We start from the raw sequence: 23,026 nt of genomic DNA, 5'->3' as shown, positions 1-23,026 counted from the left end.
GTACTCGAAACTTCATGACAGTAGCGTAACAGTGATGCTCCAGCCTCAGTAACCCGTGAATCCATTACGTACATGTTGGAACTCCCAATGAAATTGAAATGCGATCAAATGTCTAGCTACAGGGTATGGGCCGCTCTTACTGAAGCTATCCCCGCTAAGGCCTTAGCTCCGACTGAACGAACCGACACCCGACACCCGACTTAACCAAAAGCGGGCAGCTGTTGGCGGAAGAATGTTCCACCAGCTTCCTAATTATTAAGTCACCACCACCAATCGATGACTTGACCTTCCACAGCTCCTCTGGGTCTACCATCGTCATTGTGCCATTTTTGCCATCCGGTCATTGCGGATATAACGAACAACCATCAATACATCAAACCCATTCCAGGGTCTTGGAATTGAATTCTTCTTTCCAACTTCCACTTGTTTGTACCTAGAGATACCCGAACATCATAAGCCATCAATGACGTTCACCATTGCGGTCCGCCAAGGCCCCGCCCGCCTGGCGACGAAACTACCACAGCTCACCAAGACGGCCTTGCGCACCAATGCGCCCATCCGCTCGTTCCATGGCGCATCGAGCAAGACCTCACAGACATTCTTCACTTCGCGGACGGCGACATCCATTCTTCGAAATACCTCTCGAAATGCCTTCTCGCAGCAGTCCCGTTCATACCAGTACCAGTCCGCGCCAGCGGCCGACCCGGGCTCTCTGATGCGTCGCCTGGTCACCGGAGGAGCCGTCTTCGGTGGTACCCTGGTCGCCATCAACGCCGTTTTCAACCGGGAGACCCGTGAGGATGGCGGCATGCCTCCTTACGAGCGCGAATATCTCAACTCGACCTTCTTGCACACTGGCCTTGGTATTGGCATCATCGGGTTGACCGCACGCCAGATGGTCATGTCAGGTTTCGCCTACCGCCTGATGGTGACAAACCCTTGGGCTGTGGCGATCGGTGGTTTGGCTCTCAGTTTCGGTACCATGATCGGGACTCGAAGCATTGATCCTGACAAGTAAGTCATCAATTTGCTCTGACAGTTGTGTTCCCATGCAGCTCCTAACATGGATTTCTAGCTACGTTCCCAAGTACGCTATGTGGACTGCCTTCAATGCCACCCAGGCAGCCTTTATCGCCCCTCTGCTTGCCTTCGCCCCGCAGGCCCTGATCGCTCGCGCCGGTCTGTATACTCTCGCCATGATGGGCTCCATCTCGGTTGTTGGCGCTACCGCCAAGCAGGAGAAGTATATGTACATCGGTGGTCCTCTGCTGGCTGGTGCTGCTCTCGTCCTTGCCTCGGGCTTCGCCCCGATGGTGATTCCCGCCACGGCTACCAGGACCCTGGCTCTCACCGAGAACATCTGGTTGTACGGTGGCCTTGCCGTCTTTGGCGGTTTCACGCTCTACGACGTCCAGAAGGTCCTCTACCACGCCCGCATGGCGGAACAGGGAATCATTAAGAAGGACCCCGTCAACGAGAGCATTTCGCTTGAGCTGGACTTCCTCAACATCTTCATCAGAATGGTGCAGATCTTGATGATGCAGCAGAACCGACGAAAGTAGAGACTTGACTCGTTAGAACGAATGCCTGGGGATAGATCTCGATGATACCTATGGCAGGAGAGACAAATCTTTGGTTTAAGGAAGCCAATGGTCGATGCTCAAATTTGGGAAATTAGGACCAAACATGACTACTTCAAGAATAGCAAGCAACTCCCCTCTTGATGAGTTATACTAGTTGCGATGAGGTCTTTGTATTATGGTGTCTATAATAATGTAAAACATACATGAACCTACTGACGTGTTCCAACATTGAGTTGTCCCTGAATGACATGCAAGAGCTTTATGGATACCAACCACATCGGTCTTCGATTCAACCAACCAGCCTCTTTGCCGTGGTTGGGTCAAACTTGTTTTGTTTCTTGTCGGTCCAGAGTTGTATCTATGCCTATCTCAACTATAGCTAAGAAGGTTTCGAGACTTATTCTAGCAGGCCGTTCGCTTCTTTAGCTCAAGCTCTGGTTTTTGCTGAGCCTGTGCTGCGCTGCGCTGTGCTATGATGTGCTGTGTGCCGTTTTTATTCCGAGTCACAAAAAAGGTTATGCTTTGCCAAGAAGCCTGACATGTCGGAAGCTATCCGTGTCTTGTAACGGATATATCCACCGAGCACCAAGGGCTGGATTTCTGTTCTTTTGGAGAGTCAGGTTTGAGGCAGTTCGGCTGGGAGGGAAATTGAGAATCTGCAGGTCGTATGTAAGTGCGTGTAGAGAGTCCGCATTAGCACATTGCTCATTACGGGATTGCTTACATGCGTGTAGTAGTATGTAGGTTAATTAACTGCAGCTTCTGCTGGCCCTCTGCCCTTCTCATCCTGCCAAAGTCAAAAGTGTCTGACACCAAGACGCTTAGTAGGATTAATTGTAGTTCGTGTGTCTCCTTAGCAGCGAAAGATGCTCGCGGAACACGCCATGGCGCCCGAAGGCTGGGATGGAAATGGGAATGGCTATGACTATGTAATACACCGGATTGTCGACTGAAGTAGTCCTCCTGTCGGTCTGGACTTTTACTTATTTGATGGTCTGCATCATTTGGAACCCGAACCATTCGATGATTCCGTCTCTTCTTCTTTTCCCGTCTTTGTATTTCCTGCCCTTCGATTCTGATGGTGATCCTGCCCAAGAGACGAAGTAGTTGAAGCCTATACCGTATCATCCCAGCACACCTACCTTATCCTACAGATACTTATATACCCAACATCTAAAATATGTCGAGAACGTTTATGGAGAGACATGGATCAATGTGAGTACGATTTTGCATGTGCTTGAGCTGGCTTTTCTTCGTGTTCCCGACCCGGCCTACGTTCAAGGGAACCTGTATGGATGGATCGGAAGTTTACAGAGCACTTAACGCCGGGTACCCCCTATTTGCATTGATTCGATTGAGCATATGCCTGCCCATCCCCAAGTCTCCGGGCTGAAATGTCATGCGCCTGCCTGCCTGCTTGCACGCACTTCTAACTCCCCAATGGCAAAAGTTGAAAGGCACAAGGAACTGCAGCCGCCAATCGCATGGGAGAGGAATGATTTGCAGCAAGAGGCGGGAGCAACAGCGCCTTTTTCCACCCGAAGAGACAAAAAAGAACAATAGTCGTTCCGTGATTATTCCACAGGCGGCCTGGAATCAAGTTCGCATGAGTGGCATAACCACCCATAGAGTTCGGTCAACAATTCATGCGCCTTCTTCCCTCTTCCTTCTTCCTCCCTCTCCGTCCCGCCCTTCCTGGAGAAAAAAGCAAACTATTCTAAGCGGTTTTAATCCTTGAGAACCATATCCCAGCATTCAATTAATTGTACACATATACACACACCAAAGTGAGATGAACATCTACGCTGACAACTGATCCTCTCTCTCCCCCCACCACAGCAATTCGGTGGGACGTCTCAAGTCCAAGCGCCTTGCGCACTTCGTCAAGAGGGTCTCGTCTATGCGCATATCCTCCCCGCCAAACATGGATAGCTGGAGCCAGCTGTTTCCTCAGTCCATGGACGTGACTGGCGCAACACATGACACCTCCACAGGGGATGAAGATGTGGAAATCATCGGCGCCACGGCCATCTGTGGCAGCAATGTTGCCGACACTAGAACCGGAGCGCTTGGTACCGGTCTCACCTCACTTTCGCCCTCGTCCATGACGGTGCGCAGCAAGCCACAGCCAGCGAGGTCGAAACTTCTGGATCTGCCACAAGAACTCTTAGACTCCATCACCAGCTACTTATCTCCTGCCAATATCGTGGTGCTCGCCCTCGTCAACAAGGAGTTACTTGGCCGGTTCATACAGTCCGCTGCTCAACCCCCAACGGAAGAGAGTCCCCAGACGTCAGATCCCGACGCCTCGAGTTCCTCCGGTCTCTCGGGCCAGCCCACGAATGTTCTGACTCCTCTGGCCTCCAAAGCGTTGGGCGACTATGTCAAGAAAGTGGATACGCCTAAACACCGGGTCCGGAGTGCTCTCCTGAGTTTACTGGATAATGACCTACTGGATCTGGTGTATTGCTATAAATGCAAGCGCCTCCACGGCCCCTTCGTCCCGTTCAAAGACCGCGTGTTTGCCCCAAAGAAGGCGATCAGATGTGTCGATCATCCGCCGGATCATCACATCCCGTCGCGCGCAAACCGGAAGTTGCTCCGAATCATCACAAAACGGCGCAAGCAAGGAGCCGAATATACTCACCTTATGGCTCAGGTGAACAATACCGCCACGGTATACAAGAACGGAATCTTGGTCCAGACGTCTTTGCGCATGAGATATCGTGGCGACAACCTCCTCCTTCGGCGTCAGCGCATCGTTTCTTCGGTCGACAAGACACCACTTTCCCTTTGGCGATTCGTCCAGCAGCTTTCTGACTTGCCTACCTCCTCTGCCACTGCTGACCCAAAAGTGCTCACAATCTGCCCACACACGACGTGGCGCTCGCGATATTCAAAATTGCTGGGGCAGCTGTTGACCCACGTTTGCAAAAAGGCACACAGGGGAGACGTTAATGGCATTCCTCCGGTAGGCGTCATTCCTGTAGCAGGCATGTGCTCGGTAGATTGCTTTAGCCATGAACCTTATGATGTTTCGGCCAACACAGGAACGCCGTCTTCGACAGATTTTCCCAACTCGGTGCCGGTCTTCCCCCGCCTGACTTATTGGCGAGTGTTCCCAACAACACTCTGGATACCTTTGGAAGCGGCGGCGGATGTCTCGCTTGTACGACTGACTACCACCTGGACGTCGTTAAACTGCCAGAGCCATTCAAATGGGGCTTCGTGCTCACTACATGGCTTGACCTCGGCCACGTTGATTTCTGTCCCAAATGGGATTCACACCGAGATCTCCGACCTGCGCGACCATATGTAAGAGTTAGCGACGAGCTTGGTGCAGCCTGTCGGCGGTTCGAGAACGTGGCCCAGGTGGATCAGTATGTGCCGGCTATCGATGAACTCAACCTTGAGCGCATGAAGAACTATGGCTGGGCCGAAAGGGCAGCGCAAGGTCGGGATCGATATGTCGTCTGGAACTCAGGACATTGTGCCAACCCAGTTACTGGGTGGTACGCTGACCCCGATCCACTGCACGAAGATGATTTGACGACTTGAAAAAGCCGTCCAGTCCCAGTCCAGTGAGGTTCATTGAATTGTGCCTTAGAGATATTTGAGATTGGGATTTTTGTACGGATACCATTGAGCCTATTCGCATGGGCGAGCTGCTGGAGTTATGTTTCTGCACGATGGATATTAGAGTTACCAAGGCTGCTGTAACCTTAACCTGCTGTGGTCTTATCACATTGTTGCCTATAAAGGTCCGAGGCAGTGGGCGTCACCTTATCTACGGGGCCAAATGTTATCACACGGGGCCTTCCTAGCATCTTAGATGTTACATTCAGAGCCATCCTGTACAGTTAGATCAATAATAGGTCTTCGTACAGATACATACAACGAGAATTACACACATAAACAACTGCAGTCCAGCGGAAAATGGAGGGAATACTTTGACCGAGGAAGCCTTGGGTGTACGAGATATGAAATCACGAATAAGCCATATGATCTTCCACTGCTGAGTTGAAATATCAGAATGCTCATCCATTCCTTCGAAGAGAGCTGTGTTGAAGAAATTAATAATAAGGGGTATGTGTTGGGCCGATACGAAATTCCAAACCTATGTACATGTGTGTTCCCGACAGAGCGGGAGGAATTTCGCCTGTAACGAACGCTGTCTCTCCCCCCACTCTCTCACTGCGTGTGATAATGGCTACAAAAAGGTACCTGTTATCACCAGCATCCCCATCCCCTACCTCTACGTTACCAAAAGTTGATTTTGTCCTGCTTTTTTCTCTTCCCCTATTCGTGGTTGTTCTTGCCAAATAGACGCCTACCTGCCTGCCTACCTGCCTACCTGCCCCTAGTTCAGCGGCGGGAACTTGCGCAGGAAGTGGCTGGGGCACTCGTAGCCGCCCGGGTTCTTGTCGAGGTAGAGCTGGTGGTACGTCTCGGCATCCCACCACTGGCCGGCGGGCACGATGTCGGTGACGACGCCGCCCTTCCACCACTGCTCGCTGGCCTTGGCGGTGACCTCGCGCGCGACTTTTTCCTGCTCGGGGCCGTGCGTGAAGATGGCGCTGCGGTACTGCGTGCCGACGTCGGGGCCTTGGCTGTTGGCCGTCGTCGGGTCGTGCATCTTGTAGAAGAACTCGAGGAGGTCGCGGTAGGTGAGCTGTTTGGGGTCGTAGATTATTTGGGCGGCTTCGGCGTCTGTGGTTTTGTGCGCATGTTAGTGATCGATGAACCATACATCTTGGGGGTTTAGTAAGTAGTACGTACGACCGGTCTTGCCATTGCACACCTCGCGGTACGAGGGGTTGCTAGCGTCGCCGCCGATGTAGCCGACGCGCGCATCGTACAGGCCCTTGCCCGCGAAGTGCTTGCGGTACATGTGCTCGACGCCCCAGAAGCAGCCGGCGGCGACGGTCGCCTTCTCAGCGCCTTCAGGGATTGTTGAAGCCATGCTGCCGCCTTCGGAGCCGGATACGCCGAGGCGAGTGGACGTGGTGAGGGGCCGGAAGAGTCGGGAGATGAAGTTGGGCGCGCTCTGGAAGAAGGCCATGTGCAGGATTATATACGCGACGAGGGACCAGAAGGCGATGTCTTTGAGGAGACTTAGCAGGGCAGAGATGTTCATGTAACGTAGTTAGAGGAGGGGAAGGATAGAAGGCAATAATTCGGTCTCACGTTATGGGTTTCGTCGCATGGTTATTATATAATTGTATGTTAAAAATGCATTGCGCCATTGAACACTTCCCACATTAGTGCCCCTCCCTTTTGGAGTGGCAAAGCGTACTCGGCGCAGAAGTCGTGACGTGTGAGGGGCAAGAGCAGCAGCAGTGATGGAGCGGCGTACATGGGCTACTAAGCTAACAATACATGGGGACGATAGGCGATGACAAATCCCCCATAGGGCGGGCAGCAGTCGGCGCTCAGGCACTGCCTTTGGATTGAGGCACAGCACAGTTGGGCCCGCCCCAGAAGAAATCAAATTCAGGGCCTTGAGGCCTGTTGCTTTCCATCAGCCAAGCGGCCCAACCAGAACTCACAATCTTAGTGCTCAGATGCATTCGACCACATCTTGGTTTATTAGCCTCATCAATTGATTTGGAATATATTAGCATGTGATTATTTTCATTAAGTATGCATATTTTCGCCGAAGCCCGGTCATAGCGACAACGACGAACTGCGCTGGACTTACTCATTGTCCGGCATGAAGCTGTATCGTACATCGTAGCTTACTATGTCGTACTTTCCCGCTCCCAGTTGGGGTTCGTTCCAACAGGTCAGACAACCTGGTATTTTGAACCTCCAGATCAAGCAGTTTTACTTAGGTAGGCAAATTAGCGGCCAGAAAAGGTGGATTTTCATGAGACAATATCCCCTTCGTCTCAAGCGTTCAACCTTCTCCGTCCTTTATCCCACCGAGATGACCAACCTGGAGCCATCTCGCCACTGATAGTTTTCATCTTGGCTTGCCTTAACAATCAATGGATTTCTCCTCAATGTCGGAACGCTCGATGGATCTAGTTGCAGCCGGGCATCTGGTTCTCTGGATCTCGCCTGTCAGGCCGCATCGCGGCCAGGTCTGCATGCTCAGCAAGTGCTGATTACGGGCCTCCAAATAAATGGACAAAGATGGAATTTCCAGCATTCCATCAAGTTTGCAAAACCTTTCCTGCCGGTTCATGCGACGAGTAGCAAGCACTGATGTACTTGTCTAGAACTCGCGGACCAACAGGTTTGACCAGAAACTCGTCCGCGCCCGCATTCTCCGAGTTAATTCTGTCCTTGTCCGAATCCTGACCCGTTACCATCAATATGAGCGACTTGCAAGATCCGTGCTTCTCCTCGTACGCGCGGATGGCCGCCGTCGCTTCGACGCCATCGCAAATCGGCATCTGCAGGTCCATCAACACCAACGTGATAGGCTCCTCGCTTTCGGCGGCCTGCACAAACTGGTCTCGCGCCTGGTTCCCATCTTCGGCCGTGACATAGGGGATGTTCCGTCTTTTGCAGAAATTCTGTAAGATTTTCAGATTGATTATATTGTCATCCACCAGAAGTGCACGGAGCTTTAGGTGATGGCAGTATCCTGAGAATCGTCCGGCATCGGCCCCCGGATCTCTGCTACCGGCGGTGCTTCCGGCACAAGAGAATTATCAGAAGTCTGACTTTGAATCATGCTCACGATCGGGATTGTGGCTGCCTTCTCGATTGCCACCTGAGCTGGAGGGATGCCGGGAGAGATCGCACTGTATAGCACATCTGCCTGCCGCAAAACTTTATCGAGTTTTAATCGGTACAATGGCCCGTATACTTCGATCCGACGTTGCATCTGCCGTTCCTTCATCCAAGCTTCTCGAGAGGATTCCGGAGATGATAGCCACAGAACGACGGCTCTTGGGTATAACAACTGAATACAGGCTACCCCATGGTGATTGGCATCAGTGACAATATAGCGAGCGGATACCGCGTCGCTACGCTCGAACCCATTTTCTTCCAAGTGGATGACGGTACGACTGACGAGGTGGTCAAAAGCCGACCCATTTCTTATGTCGTGGAAGGTGCTAGGCTCTTTGGGCCTCTTCAGGTTGTGTTTCCGGAGTCTTATCTTCCACAAACTCCAGGATGGGATCCGTCAGTTCAAGCCGAAAATGCGAACCCATTCCTGATACCGACGAAAGAAGTTTGACATTTACCCCAAGCAAATTCGCCGTCTTACTTGCAAGTGTCAATCCCAGTCCTGCACCAGCTTTATGAGGGTTGATTTTCTCATACGGCTCGAATATTTTGGTGTAGTTTGCCTCGGTAATGCCAATCCCATTGTCAACGATATCAAATGTCAGCCTCGGAGAGTCGCTCGAGGACGTACAGTCAACGAAACAGCACCTGCTGGTACATCGGAGACTGCGTGGATCGCATTCATCAGAAGCTGCTGCAGACACTCCGTGAGGAGGCGCGCATCCGTTGTGAGCATGATATGACTGCCTTGTGGCAGATCTTCGATGAAGTCTATCGAGACCCCTTGCAGCTCTGCTCTTTGAAGGTACGATGTCATATCTCCGATGACATCACGTTCTAAACTGGCCAAACTGTATGGACTTAGATGCACCTTTGTTGCGGTACTCTCTGTCCAGACATTGTGCTTGATGATGCTGTTGACCGTCGTCATGAGCTCTTGGCCTGAATTCCTGATCGTCGCCACGTTCTCCCACAAAGAGAGTGCGTGCCTGCTTTCGCCCCAGTTCACAGGCGGAGAACCGGCTAGTGTCATGGCGGTGAGTTCTTCAGAGAGAAGTTCTACTGATCCCAAGACGCCGTGGATGGGTGTTCGGAGCTGGTGGGTAATGCCTCGAATGAAAGTTTCTCGAGCAAGCAATGCCTGTTGAAGCAAGCGATTTTGGATGGTGGTCGCTGTGATCTCGGCGATCTTAGATACGAACCACGCGTCATAATCATCCAATACATGCTGAACCTCGTTCGACTCCACGACAAGGTACTTGTCAGAACTACCACATCGAGCGACGATGGCCCGGACAGTCTGCGCAGACTGCAGGTCCTGGTAATTGGAGGACTGGATGATCGAGTCGATGAACTCAGTATCTTCCCAAACACCCTCGCTTATGTCGGAGTAAGCGATGTCAGGTCGACCAACGAGCTTGATCTTGCCGTCGCCCGTGGATTGTATTGAGACCTGGGCGTTCGAGTAAGCCTGTTGGGCCATGGCCAGCGCAGCTGTTTCATGGGCATCACCGTCGACGCTGTTCCTGAAGGTCGCTAGCATTTCGTTCATCTCCTGCCGCCGTTTGAGACGCCGTTGTCGCGTATGACTTGCAATGGATGCGCTGATAAGCTCAGCGAACCGGACAAGAAGATCCTTTTGGTCCGGCGTCAAAGGTTCCTGTGGATGGTCGGAGGCTACACAGAGACTACCCAGGGCGACATCTCCACCATCTTCGGCCATCAACCGCAGGTGCGTGCCAGCATAACTCTTGAGACCCAAGGATTCGACTTGTGGCGCGTGCTTGAAGCGCCAGTCCTTGGACATGTCGGGCACCATGAAGACACTACCAAACGTTTGGTTTATGGTATGGGAGCAAGGGCTTTCTCTCCGGGGAAGAGAAGCCAGGGGCATGTTGGCCGCAGCCACTCGGGTGAAGGTCGACTCGCTCAGAAGCCCTGCGATGGCATAGCCCCAGCCAATTGCCTTCTGTAGGCCATTGACGAGCGTGTCGATCTTGGCCAAGAGAAGTTCATCTTGTTCAATCTGCCTGGTGTGGTACCAGTATGCCGCCAACCTCGAGGACTCGTTTGGGGTGAGGTAGGGTGCGAGATAGCGCTCGTTGTGTCCGGAAGGGGGTTCTGGAGACGACGGCGCATCTGAATCCCCAAAATGCTCTTCGTGAAGGTCGGGGTCGAAAGGCTTCAGCGGTAGATGCGCATGCTCAACATCCAATGGCGAATCTATTTGGCTTGGTCGATGGGGTATCGGTTGCCGGAGAAGATTCGAGGTGTAGCTGAACGCGTTGTGCGGAATGCCGCCCTTCCCTCGACCCATCCCGCGACCGGTGTGGTTGCCAGAATGGCCACCCATCCTCCCAATCGCTATGGCATCAAGACATCAACTGCCCTGGTGAAGTGAAGAATTTGGATGTGATTCAATTCTTTGCGTCATTCACGTCGCATCAAGGTTTGCTTCTCGTCGATCTTTCCTCGTGGCACTTTAAACTTGAGATCGGAACAAAATCGCTGGAGCGCTCTCCAGAGTGAATTACTAGCTGGCAAGGTACGTCAGAGTACCCGAGGAGGGGATAACCAGTTTTTCCTTTAGCAGCCGATGACCATCGCAGCCGCAACCCACTAACAGAAGAGGCGAAAAATAACGGCCCCTCCAGCCATTGGCGTCGAGAGGGCGTTCTGGGCGCTGAGGCCCTCCCCTAGCTGAAGAAGCAAAGTTTCCCCGTGTGAGCCGTGTCTGCATAGTCGAGCTGTAATCTCGTCCGCCATCGCCGCTAGGTCCTCTAGCGCCGGCTTTTAGGGGGGAAACCTAGAGTCTAGACCGGCCACAACTTGGCGCTAGCACTGCTTATCTGCACCCAAGTCCCGACCAGATTCCCAGTGCTGATTCTTTCCACACGAGTGAGTACCTCTGTACCAGCTCAGCCGGTAAGGCGACGCCGTGCCTCAACGTGTACTTCAGCAAACCTTGGCGTGTCTTGGAGCTGCAGCTGTGTTTTGGGCTGGGCTGGCTTACGAGCCCAACAATCTGGATTGCTCCTGCAGCACTCTCCACACACAGAGCCAGGCGCTTTGTGGGTAAACGGCTTTAGGGTGGCAATTATGGCTACCGAGCAAGAGTGCCGAACGGTGGTCTGGCTCCCTCGGTTTCGCATCTAATCTAGATTTATTTGCCGTTGAAATGGGGTTTAAACCTAGCTCACACACTGTCACATGGAAATCTGGGACAGACTTCATCAGGGTCTTTGCTCGACCTCAGGACATGGCAGATGTGCCCCAAGTCTGAAACAGTATGATAGACAATTGTGGTGATTGATTGATCCCCAAGGGAATATAAAACCAACCCTCCCCCGAACGCAATGGAATTCAGGTCAGTTGGTTGTCTATACTTGAATGATAACTTGAGCAATTTGACAACCAAAGGTGAAGTTAGTGCACGCACTCGGTAGAGTGCACCGAGGAGCCAGTGGCCATCGAGCTTGAGCGCGTCTCGGACAATATTACTGACCTCGGGCCTAAGCTGCCACGGCTCGGGCTACCGATGGCCACGCCACTGGGGGTGTTGGGGAGCGGCCGCAGTCATTGTTTTTCGCGCGAGCTCCATGTTGGAGACGTCTCGGCGTGAGTGGTGGCCGTCAATGAATTGCATTTCGTTAGTGTCAACCAATACTGAGCCTGGTCCTGGTTTTGGTCGCCGTGGCCCCTACCACAGATCTGTGCGATGTGCTGCTCGGGCCGCGCCACTAATCGGTCCCGGCACGGCGATGCTGCCCGTGAGGACGAAATGGGGTGGTTCTGCGAAGCAGCCCGTGTCTGCCACGTGGGACGGATGGATGGGTTGGCCACTGTATGAAGTTGCGGACGTCGCCGACAATGATAAAGAGGAGGGAGCAAAGGTACGGCGACGCGGAGAGAGGATTGGGAGCAATGCCGGCGACAATTCAAGGAACATTGACAAGTGCTGGCCTGGACTGGATTATGGAAAAGCCGAGTGAACAAGTCATACTATGGTTCCGGAGAGCATTCGGGAGACCATTTCGTTTTAGGTAAGACATGAGATGAGATGGATCATTCTGTCTGGTGGACTTGTACCTGTTCATACTGGGAAAATAAAGCGACAAATAGCTGGTCCAGTAGAGGAAAGGTGAAGGGTTGGTGATGAAGCCGTGAAGTTAAGTAAGAAATCTAGCCAAGAATAATAGGGATAAATCGATTTCGTGCACTGATTGTCCAAGAATTAGGAGGGCTGCTTGACAATCGGATTGTCCACGGTTTGGTATTTGAGCTGCAGCTCCAAACCTGTTCATTCATTTTAAAGGAGGGCTCTCGCCGATTCCACAACCAAATGACTCAGAACTTCATCAACATCATTCACCACTTTCATTACAACCTCGTCGAGGTTTACATATAAAAATCTAACCACCATCATTACGCATCGCAAGCGAGAGAAACCATCAGGTCGCCGACTGCAGGCTGTCGCTTCTGGTCTTGCGACCCCCTTTCCTCAATCCCACGCTTAACCATTCGCGAATGTTGCTGCAAAACACCACGGCCAGAGAAGCATAGCTGCCAGAGCCGATTCTACCTTCTGGGTCTCGCACTCCACAAGGAGAAGGGCAAGCTACAGCACTCAGCAAGAACACATATTACCTAAGTGACTACCACCAAGACCAAGCCCCAGACCAAGCCCCAGACCAAGACCAGGACCAGGACCATGATTACGAACATGGCGTCGCGCCCGGCTACGAGGGGAAGTCCCACTGAAGTCTGGTCGCAGTACGACAGTAAGTTCATATAGCCGATCTCTAGGCCGCATATCTTATGGCAGCACTGCATCTTCCACTTTCTATTCGGGTGCCAGAATATTATGCTGATGTTTTCGCTCTTAGTTGTTATGCGCACCCTATCCCTGATCGCAATCCACTGCCAACTGCAGATGGTTCGCATCTACCTGGACCAGCACGAGAGCGGTCCAGACGACATGGACCCCGAGGTCACGCGCACGATCGCTCGCCTCCTTAGGGCCCTCGGCCAGGTGCTCAATGACATCGAGGCCTGTGCCGCTCAGGATGCTCAGGGGGGCGCAACCGGCAACGATGAGCAAGTTGCCTTCGTCATGTCGTACTATTATGACGTTCGGGAAGTGGTGGATGATTTTCTTGTCTAGGTCCTTGAAGCAGTTTAAAGCCTTCATGAAAGTCTGTTTAAGCAATATTTGGAAGTGAGGTATGGGCGAATTGGGCAAGGAAGTACGTTGTAGCTGGTCATCGGCGTATGAAACTCGGGACATGCAGGAATTGGGTTAATATACGCCTTCTGAAATAAGAAATTGAGAATTTTCTGTTAGGTGCTACAGGAATCAACTTTTTTCTTTTTCTTTTTCTTTTTCTTTTTCTTTTTCTTTTTCTTTTTCTTTTTCTTTTTCTTTTTCTTTTTCTTTTTCTTTTTCTATTTTTCTTTGGCCCGCAGCAAGCGCAAGCGCAAGGACGAACTGGACAATGGACAAGCTAGGCTGGAAGGACCCTTCCAAGGGCGAGCCATTCACATACAACCCAATCTCACCAACAGCCGTGACCAAGGAACTGTTCGAGGAACAGGAGAAACGAGCCGGCACCAACGCGACCCGACGAGATGGCGAGAAGATGCAGATCGAGGCGGACAAGGTGGTCGTAGAATTGGCGGCCATTACAGAGGCACAAATGATCCTCCGAGGCCTTGCAGGTGGGAGAAACCTACATGGTAGAAGTCAACATGCTCCCTAGAGCAACGATCCAGTACGACTTCTCAGGTGCCAACCAAGGACGGGGACGGCTGGAAGAGATCCAGCCGCGACAATACCCCCAAACTTATTCACACTCATGATGAGGAGGACGTTCATCCCAACGGTGAGGGTACCGACGACAAAGGGAGTAGCTGCCAGCGAAATGGAGGGGCCATTTGGTCGTCCACCAATTGGCCGGGAAGTCTCGGACTTGCGCACGAACTTCGACGGGCGGGGCTGGCTCTGGCGGAAGGCATGACCTGTGTATTGTAATAGGTCGCCGACAAATGGTCGGATGGCGAAGTTTTCTTTGATGTCTGATGAGACGGAATGATACACGGGACAATTGTCTGTTCAGGAACGCTCCCGCGTTCCTGTGTTTGCAATGGATTAGAGAAAGACCTATACCTTTTAGATTCCGTAAAACCACGGCTGTACATAGTTTCTCCCCTCAACAATTCACATTATCCCTCCTGTTCGCTCTGTTTTCTACCTGATCCCGGCGACGTAGAACTCCGGAGATCGAGGGTCAACAGCTTCCCATACGACACGTTCAAAAGGACTCCGATGGAACGAAATCTCTGGCAGTGGCGTGACGATGAACCATGGGTTCAAGCACAGTCCTTTTCTTTGGCCTTCCTGCTGATTTGCTGTCTGATTCTCGTTGAAATAGTCTTCGGGTTGATTGTGATTTGTGTTCCACCTCCATATGATTCGAGATCCTTCTCGTGACGGGTGAGCGTCGCAGTTGCCTGATGCCTCGCTTAGATTGCGTCCTTCCATGTTGCAGAAGACATCTCCTCTATCTAGTACAGCTCGCCAACGTAAGCCACACTTTACACACGCGCGATATTACTGATGTTGATTTTCACTTGAGTCATTGGCAAGGTGGAAACACAAACTGACAATGCGTCACTACTGACTCTAAACCACCCCTCTCACTTTGAGCTTGTCCCAACCACGATCTCATCCTTTTTGTCCATCGGTTCTAGAAGGCCCCAAGCCACGTCGACATACCGCCTTGACAGTCAATCGCGCTTCTCTGATGTGAGGCAACAACAGCGAGTGTGCAGTCAGTCTAGCCTTATCGACGAACACTGTTGCTTTGTTTACCTGTTTACCTGTTTAACACATGTGAAATACCCACATGCCCTCATAGCAAGGGGCTGGAGGAAGGTGGAAGCGGCTGTGGGCCATGACATACCCGAAGTCTTTCAGATATACCAGTATCTAATAGACCGGTTTTCAACACATATGGAGAGAGTGCTCTCATCGTTCGATAAAGGAGGGTTTGAGTTCAAACACATCCAGGATACCCGCGGGAATCCACAGCAAAGCATCACTTCCACCTTCTGAGGTTTATATACCCCTTTGATGCCCCTTTCACTTGCCCAGGTCGGTGTAGCCTAGCGGTAGTATCATTATATTATACTTAAAGGCAAGAGGGTTCGACTCCCTCTGCGGGCATTCCTTTTTTTCTTTCGCATTATTACCATCTTCGCCCTTCAACCTGTTTCTATTCTACATGGTACCAACCCACATATCGAATAGTCCTTTTCTGGCTCTAGAATGAGCAAGCATAGGTAGGTCTACGTTCTTTGCATTCGATCATTTCATACTTGTTTTTTTAGCTGATGATCGTTAAGATTGAAGATGACCCGGGTGATGATGAGAACACCAGCCTCCACCACTCATCACGAATTGCGAACCGGGAGGGCCTTTCATAATTTAGCTCGCCCTTACAGGCTAATCTCTCTGCTTGCATATACATATGTCGCCGATCACAGGTGCCGATTCTGTAAGCCGAGCAACGTATGGCCGTACTGGCCATCACTGATGGGCGATAGCCAAGCAAAAGCGGGCGCTTACAACCTCGCTTGCGACGCCTGCAAGGAGTCCCAGTCCGTCCTTTCGAAAGGAACATACCGATCACCCTGCAACCACAGGATCACATCGTCCTTATTGCCCTTCTCTTCAGTTCCGATCAAGTCCGGGTCGACGCCCTCTTTCCGTAGCAATACCTTGTTCTGCTTATGATTATGGATATGCGAGCTGGCCTTCACAATCCTTAGGAACACGGGCACCGCATACTTGGGCAGCTCGCCCTTGGCGAATGCCGCGAGCTTCTCGAACTCGAGAGCATCAGCAGAAGGATGAGTGGAATCGAGATGAATAGCCGCACAGCCGGCGCGACCTTCGTGGTGCGGCACGCTGACGCCGTACACATTGGCCTCGGCGACGCCGGGGAACCGGCCCAGGACCTCGGCCACCTCGGCCGTGGACACGTTCTCCGACTTCCAGCGGAAGGTGTCGCCGAGGCGGTCGAGGAAGTACCAGTGCCCGTCGCGGCCACGCCGCAGCGCGTCCCCGGACCGGTACCACAGGTCGCCCCGCCGGAAGACGTCGCGGGCGAAGCGCTTGGCGCTGGCCGCCTCGTTCCGCCAGTAGACCGGCCAGGGCTTCCCGTCGGGCACCGCGACCAGGATCTCGCCGCCCGTCTCGTAGGGCACGCGCTGGGCGAAGCCGGTCACGGGGTCGCGCCAGATGTCGTCGTTACCTGTTTCGTGGTCGATGCGGACAGGCACGTACGTGTCGCGCAGGCGGTACCGCTGCAGGAGCCCGTGGTGCCCGACGCAATCGCGCAGGTACGGGCCCGGTCCACACGACGAGGTGCAGCATCCCCTCGCTCGAGCTGAAGAACTCGGCGATCTCGGGCACGCCGAACCGCACTTGGAACTTGGTCCAGACGTCCGGGCGCAGGCCGTTGCCGTAGGCGCCGCGCAGGCGATGGTGGCGCTGTTCTGGCGGCGGCGGCGGGGCGTTCAGCAGGTACCGGATCGTCTCGCCCACGTAGATGAAGAACGTGGCGCCGGAATCGGTCACGTCGGGCCAGAATGCCGATACGGAAAACTTGGGCGCGATCGCGATCCCGACGCCGCCGAGCAGGAGCGTGGTCGTGGAGATGATTCCCGTTCCGTGGTATAGGGGCATCGAGTTGTACCAGCAGTCCACCCCGGGCTGGCAGCCGAACGGGAGGTTGACGTACGTGCTACACAGGTGGTCAGGTTAGCCACGAGATGAAGCCCCCTATTTTCGTTGATTATAGCAATGTAGGGAAGCAACTTACCCAGAACCGTGCATACGGTTCAGACTGTATGCACACCCTTTCGGCAGCCCGGTGGTACCGCTAGTGTATATAAGGCAGTACGGGAAATCGCCCGGTATGCCCTTTCTCCACTTCTCCTCTGGAACCACCAGAGGTCTTGTCTCGATTTGCTGTCTGAACCCGCTGTCCAAAATGAAGATGCTCGTCTTCTTCGACTCGATGTACCTCCTGCTCCCGGCCACCCTCGCCTGGCATTTATCATCTTCATCCACGACTAAAACCTTGGATTCGCAGACGTCGAGGCAATGGTGCAGCGGCCGGCCTTCCAGGTTGTAGTTGATCAGGGCCGGCGCCGCGCCGATGCAGTGGCACGCGAACATGACGGCGAAGAACTCGACGCTGTTCAGGAGGTAGACGGCCACGAGGTCGCCTGGCCTGATGCCTTGCTCTAGGAGCCATTGGGCATATTTGGCGGACATCTCGTACAGTTCCTGGTACGTCACGGTCCGGGCACGCGACCAGATGGCTCTCTCGTCGGGCCGCTTTCTGCAAGTTTCTTCCAGAACGTACCATGGAGACATCTTGCCCTCCTTTGCTGGTTGGAGTTAGTCACTAGGGGATCGTCACGGTTGATCATGGTGAGGGGGTTATATCTGACCTCTTTGGGCGTGTAGCCTCTCGCCTGCCTTTTGATTTCTGACGATTCTGAAGTCCCGGCGAAGCTGATATTTGCCATCGAGATAAGCGGCGGCTGCCAGCATGGCGGAACCAACAGCTAGGGCGAACTGTTAGCGAATAGATCGTATTATGAAGCCAATGTCACTTACCGAGAGCCATTTTCACTTAAGAACCAAGAAACAAGTCACCCGTCACAGACAGCAGAGCAGATAGGTCAAGATGTTTTTTACCCCGAGAAGTTTGGTGGTCAAGTGTGTCAATCAAGGGAGTTGACGTAGTAAAGCAATCTTGACTGACGGTTATGTATGTGTCTTGCCGGAGGGCATCGACACAGCATCTTGGAAGTGACGACAGAAACATGCCTACCTCATCTATCCCCAGGACCTTGCCTCGGCCTTCGCACAAAGGCAACTAGATAATCTACCCCTCAAAATATGTACCCCAACATCGACGATCCTTGCTAGTACATGTCAGACTATGCAGCTCGAGGCGGAAACGGCCCCATCCGCTCCATCCATTGGGTGAAGATGATGGGTTTGTGACATCGGTCAGCCGAAGGACGGGGGAAAGCTTGACCGGCGACTTGAATCAAAAGTTCGGGGCGTTTTAGTTATTTACTCCTGATGCGCTCGCTAAACTTACGCACCAACGGCTTGGCTGTACACTCTTCAAGTCGTTCAATCACGATGCCAATGGCGTTGACCTAATAGTGTTGCGTCAAAATACGCATGTGTAGATAGATAGGTGAAATCCCCGGGCCCAGAAGTGCAAAAGTGCATCCAATCCAGCAAGCCATAGGAAGAAGTACCAGACCCCAAGCAACTTTGGTAAATGTCGTCATAATTGGTTTCTGAACTGCTTCTGTGTGAGGTCGAAAACGGCCGGCACTTCGTCGGGCTGTCGTACGACTACTATCTACCATCGCTCATCTTCAGTGGTAGTAGTAGTAGAACTAGTTGGCGATAGGATAGCTGGCGAGGACTAATAATGCCCATCGTCCCGGATGGGCTTGCTCTATGACCCGTTGACTGGTAACGGGCTACATAAGTTGGTTGATAAGGTGCGGAGGCTGTTCCGCGCATGGCCCGAGCGTGCGTGGACAAAGAAAAAGTTTTGGCTGCCGCAGACCAATAAAACGGGCTGCCAGATCCCCCAAAACTTTCCCCTCTGACTGCATCCACTGACAAAATGTCCTCCACTGCAAGCAGTTTTATTGACGTCGAGCGCCATCGTCAGACGCTCGAGCAGAACCTCATCAAGCTCGAAGAGGCCTTGGACGAATGGCGCCAGTGGAAATCCGAATATGAATCGTTAAAGAAGGAAGTCAGCTCGCTGCCGGCCAACTCCCCGAGCCTGACTAGCACGCGGGAAGCCTACCATGGCGATCTCGTCAACGAGAAGGAGCTGCAGGACATTTTCGGAAAGGGAGACTTGAAAACGGTCCAGCAAGTGATCAGCGTCCTGACCAACCGCATCGATTACGTCTCGACGAACATCAGTTCTCTCGAGAACCAGCTCGAGGCCGCGCAGAACAAATTCGCAGCCGCCGATGTCTTCAGCAATCCCAACGCCGCCGACGAGGGCGGTCTGCCCATAACGGAGATTATGGAGGAGCTGGACGATGACGACAACGTCCTCTCGTACAGTCTGCAAATACCGGCCGACAACCAGGCGCAGCTCCTCGACGCCCTGAAGAAAGCAGGTCTTGCTGAAGCACCTGTTCCGCCTGCCTCAAACCGACAGCCTTCTTCTGCGAAGCCTATAGAGGACGAGGCCGAGGCTCGCGCAATCGCGGCCAAGAACGAGGCGGAAGCCCGTGCGAATGCCATCAAGAACAGACAGATCAAGGTGCCCATGAGGCCGAAGGTGCCGGCGCAAACAGAACCAGAAGCAGAATCGAAAGCCAAGAAAGGTGTCAGCTTCGCCGAGGACACCAAGACCGAAAAGGATGAGCCTAAGGATGAGATACAGAGGACGCAGAATGCAGACCAGATTGAGGAACTGATGCGCCAGGCCAAGGCGCAAGAGGAAATCATCTCGGAACCTGTTATTCCGACTGACGAATCCGAGGAAGAAGCCCAACTTCGAAGAGAACATGCTGAGCTACAACCTGTCTGAGCTTAATCCCGTTGTCGCGGAGCTGACGCTCGAAGAAGGTGATTACAGCGGTGACGACTTTGATAGTGAAGAGTACTCCGACGAGGAGGACGATGAAGAGGAGGAGGACCGCTGGGGCCGGTCCACCAAGAGCATGATTGATGATGACTACCGACAGAAGATGATCGAAATCCAGGAGCGCTTATTGGGTAGCCAGAAAGCGCCACGGGAACCCTTCCACAAAACTATACGCAGAGGATAACGATGGCGACCTTCAGGGCATCGGGCGCATCACCATCAAAAAAAGGACCCCCCTGCGACAGATGGTGACACGCCCATATATAAAACAAAGGGTGTGCGCTTTGCTCCAGCTCTTGATGTTGCCGACGAAAAGAACGCAAGCCAGGTCGAGCCAGCTGAAAAGCAACCTGTGACGCCCTTTGTCGAACCCCTTTCCGCCGATATTGTTGAACGGAAGAGCAGCACCACTGCAAACCCAGCACAGAGCCCGGCCCCTGCCAAGAAAACCTCCAGGTTCAAATCGAACAGAGCAGCTGGGCCCCCTACACATGGCCCTATCAGCGCAAACGGTATCCCCATTCTGCCGGAAACGCCTGCCACGCACAGCCCCTATGCACCGTCAGGGCCAGAGGGTAAAACCCTGGCTGACGCTGTGCTAGAACATGATAGTTCTTTGGCCCCAAAGGAACCCGATGAGCTCGATGCCGGTCTTTTGCGCCAAGAGGCCGCAACCGAGTACTATAAGATGCGAAACCGACTGATCCAGAAACAAGGTGGGTTCATGAAGGAGGACGAAAATCCGATCCAACCTCTGGACGAAGAGGAAGGCGGCCCCAAACGTTTGAGTCGCTTCAGAGCAGCAAGGCTGGCAAAGCCGTAGCCTGGAGCAATCTACAGTAGCTCAATGACGAGACTCTGGTTGTTCTTGACTATGTGAACTTGACCTCTGTCCCGCACTGAGCTTGATGAAATGTGAACTGGAATTACCTTGTCTGGAAGCAGTGGCAGGATCTGTGACAGACACCCTTACGGGCATCTACCATCTTGGATGACCCAAATACTGATCTGTTCAGCCCGACTATGTTGGATCCCATATGAACCTACCAGGTACTGTAAGTCACGGATTCGTATTCGTTTCCTATGTCGTATGCAATCGTGAATGGGCCGGAATATGAGAAGAGAATAGCAGAAACCCAACGGAATCGCTTTTATCTGACAATTGATGTTCGGCAGCTTCCATCTGCCGTGGCATTACTCGCGATTCCAAGAACAAACTCACAACAGGGCCCTCTGATGCCATAACCTGTGGTTTTTTTTACCACCTGCTTGATGGTTTCGCGCAATTCGTTTCACCCTGTACATCCCAAATAGCCCCTGATCAATGATCAATAATACACTGTTTGAATCATTGGACTTTTTTATTTTTGTAGCTTCTCGTTCAGTATAGCCACACTTGTTTTGCTCGACTCTTGTCATCGCTAATGCCACTCTCATTACTCATACCTGCCGTAACTCGTAATGCGATTTTTGGTCTCTCGACACCCGTTCGAGTAGCACGGCCATGCTTATGTCCATAAACAACGTAAACCAGCCATGCTACTCTCCCGGTCCCCTTCCTCTTTTCGATAGACTCCCCTTTCTTTTCTTCCTTCTCGGCCCCCCCCCCCCCCTCTGCTTCAGCTGATCTTGGCGTTGCTGAAGTCCATCTCGGGGTGCTGGTCCTGGAACTTCTTGAGGATGTCGGCCTTCTTCTGCTCGTCGCTGGTGGGCAGGCCCTGCTCCTTCTGGCGCTGGTCGAACATCATCTTCTCGACCATGCCGCGCGTGGCGCCGTCGAGGTCCGACAGCTTCGAGTTCTCGGGCTGGATGCGCGAGACGTTGATCTTGGGCGCCGACGTCACGACGTGCGCCCACCACTCCATCTTATTCTGCTTGTCCAGGTGGATCTCGATGGACTTGGTGCCGTCGGCGTTGGAGGACAGCGTCCAGGTCGACTCGGAGGTGCTGACGGCGTGGGGGAAGTCGCCCTGTTTGGGGGAGAAAGGAGGTGTAAGTTATATAGCCTGGGCAAGTAGATCAAGAGAGAGAGAGATAGAGAGATGTCGAGAGTGTTTGTGCTATGCGTTTAGGTACGGTAGCTTACATCGATGATGGGGGTTTGGCCCTTGACGCCGGCCACCAGCTTGTTCTTCTTGATGTCGACGACGATATCACGGCCCTTGTAGTTGCCCGGGATGCCCGAGATGACGACGTCGAGCTCGGCGATGGTCTGCGTCCACTTGTAGGGCAGGGCGTCCTGTTCCTCCTGCTCCTTTGCGATCGCGGCGGCCTCGGCTTGGGGGTCTGGTGCGATGGGCGCGCGGGAGAATGTTAGCAAAGCAGCTCTGTAGTGTCGTAGCTATGGTGGGCTTGTTTCTCTGCACATTGCGATGAACAGATGCAGAGGAGCGCAGCCCGTAGGATAGAGTCAGACAGTTAACAGTGTAGGGATCTGGTAGTTGTATATGTTGCACTGAGGGTACATACCTTTGTCAGCCATGTTTGCAGATTTGTGATAAGCTGGAGGTATGTAGTATGAGGGAGCTGTCGAAATTGTTACAAATGGTAAAGGATGACAAAAAGCTTCTCGGGTCGGTGATGCTAAACTTAGCGCGGGGTCGTGGCAGTGGGGGTCTCTCCAGTGTTCATTCAGCCTCCTGCCTGCAGGTCCAGTAGGCGCGGAAGGAATTCCATTGATGTTAACCTTAGACCCGATTTATTTGACAGCTCCCATTCCACTCCAACCTCCTCCAGATCGCAATCCTCCTCTTCCTGCTTCCCAACACCTTCGCTGGGTCTAGATCGCTTCCTGGCCGGCTTGTACTATCCTCGGGGTCTGATTTTGATCGACTGAAAACCGTTCACGACCCTATCCGTCTACGATAAATCGATTCTCGCCACCGAAGCTGAAGCACAGACAGCCAAACCTCGTCTCGTGGGTCGAGTGCGCCAGACACCACATTCATTCCAAACTACAACCGCGGGCACCATCGCCCCCAA

The 23,026-nt window shown here is 52.9% G+C and overlaps 9 protein-coding genes across 9 annotated transcripts; 5 read left to right on the top strand and 4 right to left on the bottom strand.

The window, feature by feature from the left end:
• Nucleotides 1–463: 463 nt before the first annotated feature.
• Nucleotides 464–1,562, top strand: PG994_008676 (uncharacterized protein; the record flags this gene model as incomplete). Its single annotated transcript, XM_066860085.1, has 2 exons — nt 464–1,014; nt 1,076–1,562. The coding sequence occupies 2 exons, from the start codon at nt 464–466 to the stop codon at nt 1,560–1,562; spliced, it is 1,038 nt and encodes a 345-aa protein (XP_066713674.1).
• A 1,945-nt stretch (nt 1,563–3,507) lies between these two features.
• On the top strand, nt 3,508–5,141 carry PG994_008675 (uncharacterized protein; the record flags this gene model as incomplete). The annotated part of the gene is made up of 2 exons (XM_066860084.1): nt 3,508–4,580; nt 4,634–5,141. 2 exons carry the CDS (start codon nt 3,508–3,510, stop codon nt 5,139–5,141), a joined length of 1,581 nt encoding a protein of 526 aa, XP_066713673.1.
• Nucleotides 5,142–5,943: 802 nt separating this feature from the next.
• Nucleotides 5,944–6,720, bottom strand: PG994_008674 (uncharacterized protein; the record flags this gene model as incomplete). Its single annotated transcript, XM_066860083.1, has 2 exons — nt 5,944–6,293; nt 6,363–6,720. The coding sequence occupies 2 exons, from the start codon at nt 6,718–6,720 to the stop codon at nt 5,944–5,946; spliced, it is 708 nt and encodes a 235-aa protein (XP_066713672.1).
• Nucleotides 6,721–7,741: 1,021 nt separating this feature from the next.
• On the bottom strand, nt 7,742–10,680 carry PG994_008673 (uncharacterized protein; the record flags this gene model as incomplete). The annotated part of the gene is made up of 4 exons (XM_066860082.1): nt 7,742–8,158; nt 8,218–8,707; nt 8,766–8,890; nt 8,959–10,680. 4 exons carry the CDS (start codon nt 10,678–10,680, stop codon nt 7,742–7,744), a joined length of 2,754 nt encoding a protein of 917 aa, XP_066713671.1.
• Nucleotides 10,681–13,050: 2,370 nt separating this feature from the next.
• Nucleotides 13,051–13,491, top strand: PG994_008672 (uncharacterized protein; the record flags this gene model as incomplete). Its single annotated transcript, XM_066860081.1, has 2 exons — nt 13,051–13,108; nt 13,214–13,491. 2 exons carry the CDS (start codon nt 13,051–13,053, stop codon nt 13,489–13,491), a joined length of 336 nt encoding a protein of 111 aa, XP_066713670.1.
• A 331-nt stretch (nt 13,492–13,822) lies between these two features.
• PG994_008671 (uncharacterized protein) lies at nt 13,823–14,358 on the top strand (the record flags this gene model as incomplete). The annotated part of the gene is made up of 2 exons (XM_066860080.1): nt 13,823–14,045; nt 14,087–14,358. The coding sequence occupies 2 exons, from the start codon at nt 13,823–13,825 to the stop codon at nt 14,356–14,358; spliced, it is 495 nt and encodes a 164-aa protein (XP_066713669.1).
• Nucleotides 14,359–15,950: 1,592 nt separating this feature from the next.
• Nucleotides 15,951–17,976, bottom strand: PG994_008670 (uncharacterized protein; the record flags this gene model as incomplete). The annotated part of the gene is made up of 4 exons (XM_066860079.1): nt 15,951–16,694; nt 16,735–17,134; nt 17,213–17,786; nt 17,850–17,976. Coding segments are annotated over 4 exons (1,845 nt in total), but the record flags the coding sequence as incomplete, so codon positions are not given.
• A 1,081-nt stretch (nt 17,977–19,057) lies between these two features.
• On the top strand, nt 19,058–20,867 carry PG994_008669 (Prefoldin subunit-domain-containing protein; the record flags this gene model as incomplete). Its single annotated transcript, XM_066860078.1, has 3 exons — nt 19,058–19,915; nt 19,962–20,175; nt 20,245–20,867. The coding sequence occupies 3 exons, from the start codon at nt 19,058–19,060 to the stop codon at nt 20,865–20,867; spliced, it is 1,695 nt and encodes a 564-aa protein (XP_066713667.1).
• A 796-nt stretch (nt 20,868–21,663) lies between these two features.
• On the bottom strand, nt 21,664–22,526 carry PG994_008668 (uncharacterized protein; the record flags this gene model as incomplete). The annotated part of the gene is made up of 3 exons (XM_066860077.1): nt 21,664–22,014; nt 22,131–22,330; nt 22,514–22,526. The coding sequence occupies 3 exons, from the start codon at nt 22,524–22,526 to the stop codon at nt 21,664–21,666; spliced, it is 564 nt and encodes a 187-aa protein (XP_066713666.1).
• Nucleotides 22,527–23,026: the final 500 nt, after the last annotated feature.

Source organism: Apiospora phragmitis, assembly GCF_038363925.1.
Source record: "Apiospora phragmitis strain CBS 135458 chromosome Unknown utg000008l:1.0-3514335.0:1.0-3519231.0, whole genome shotgun sequence".
NCBI lineage: Eukaryota > Fungi > Ascomycota > Sordariomycetes > Amphisphaeriales > Apiosporaceae > Apiospora > Apiospora phragmitis.
This window is presented reverse-complemented; position numbering and strand designations above follow the sequence as displayed.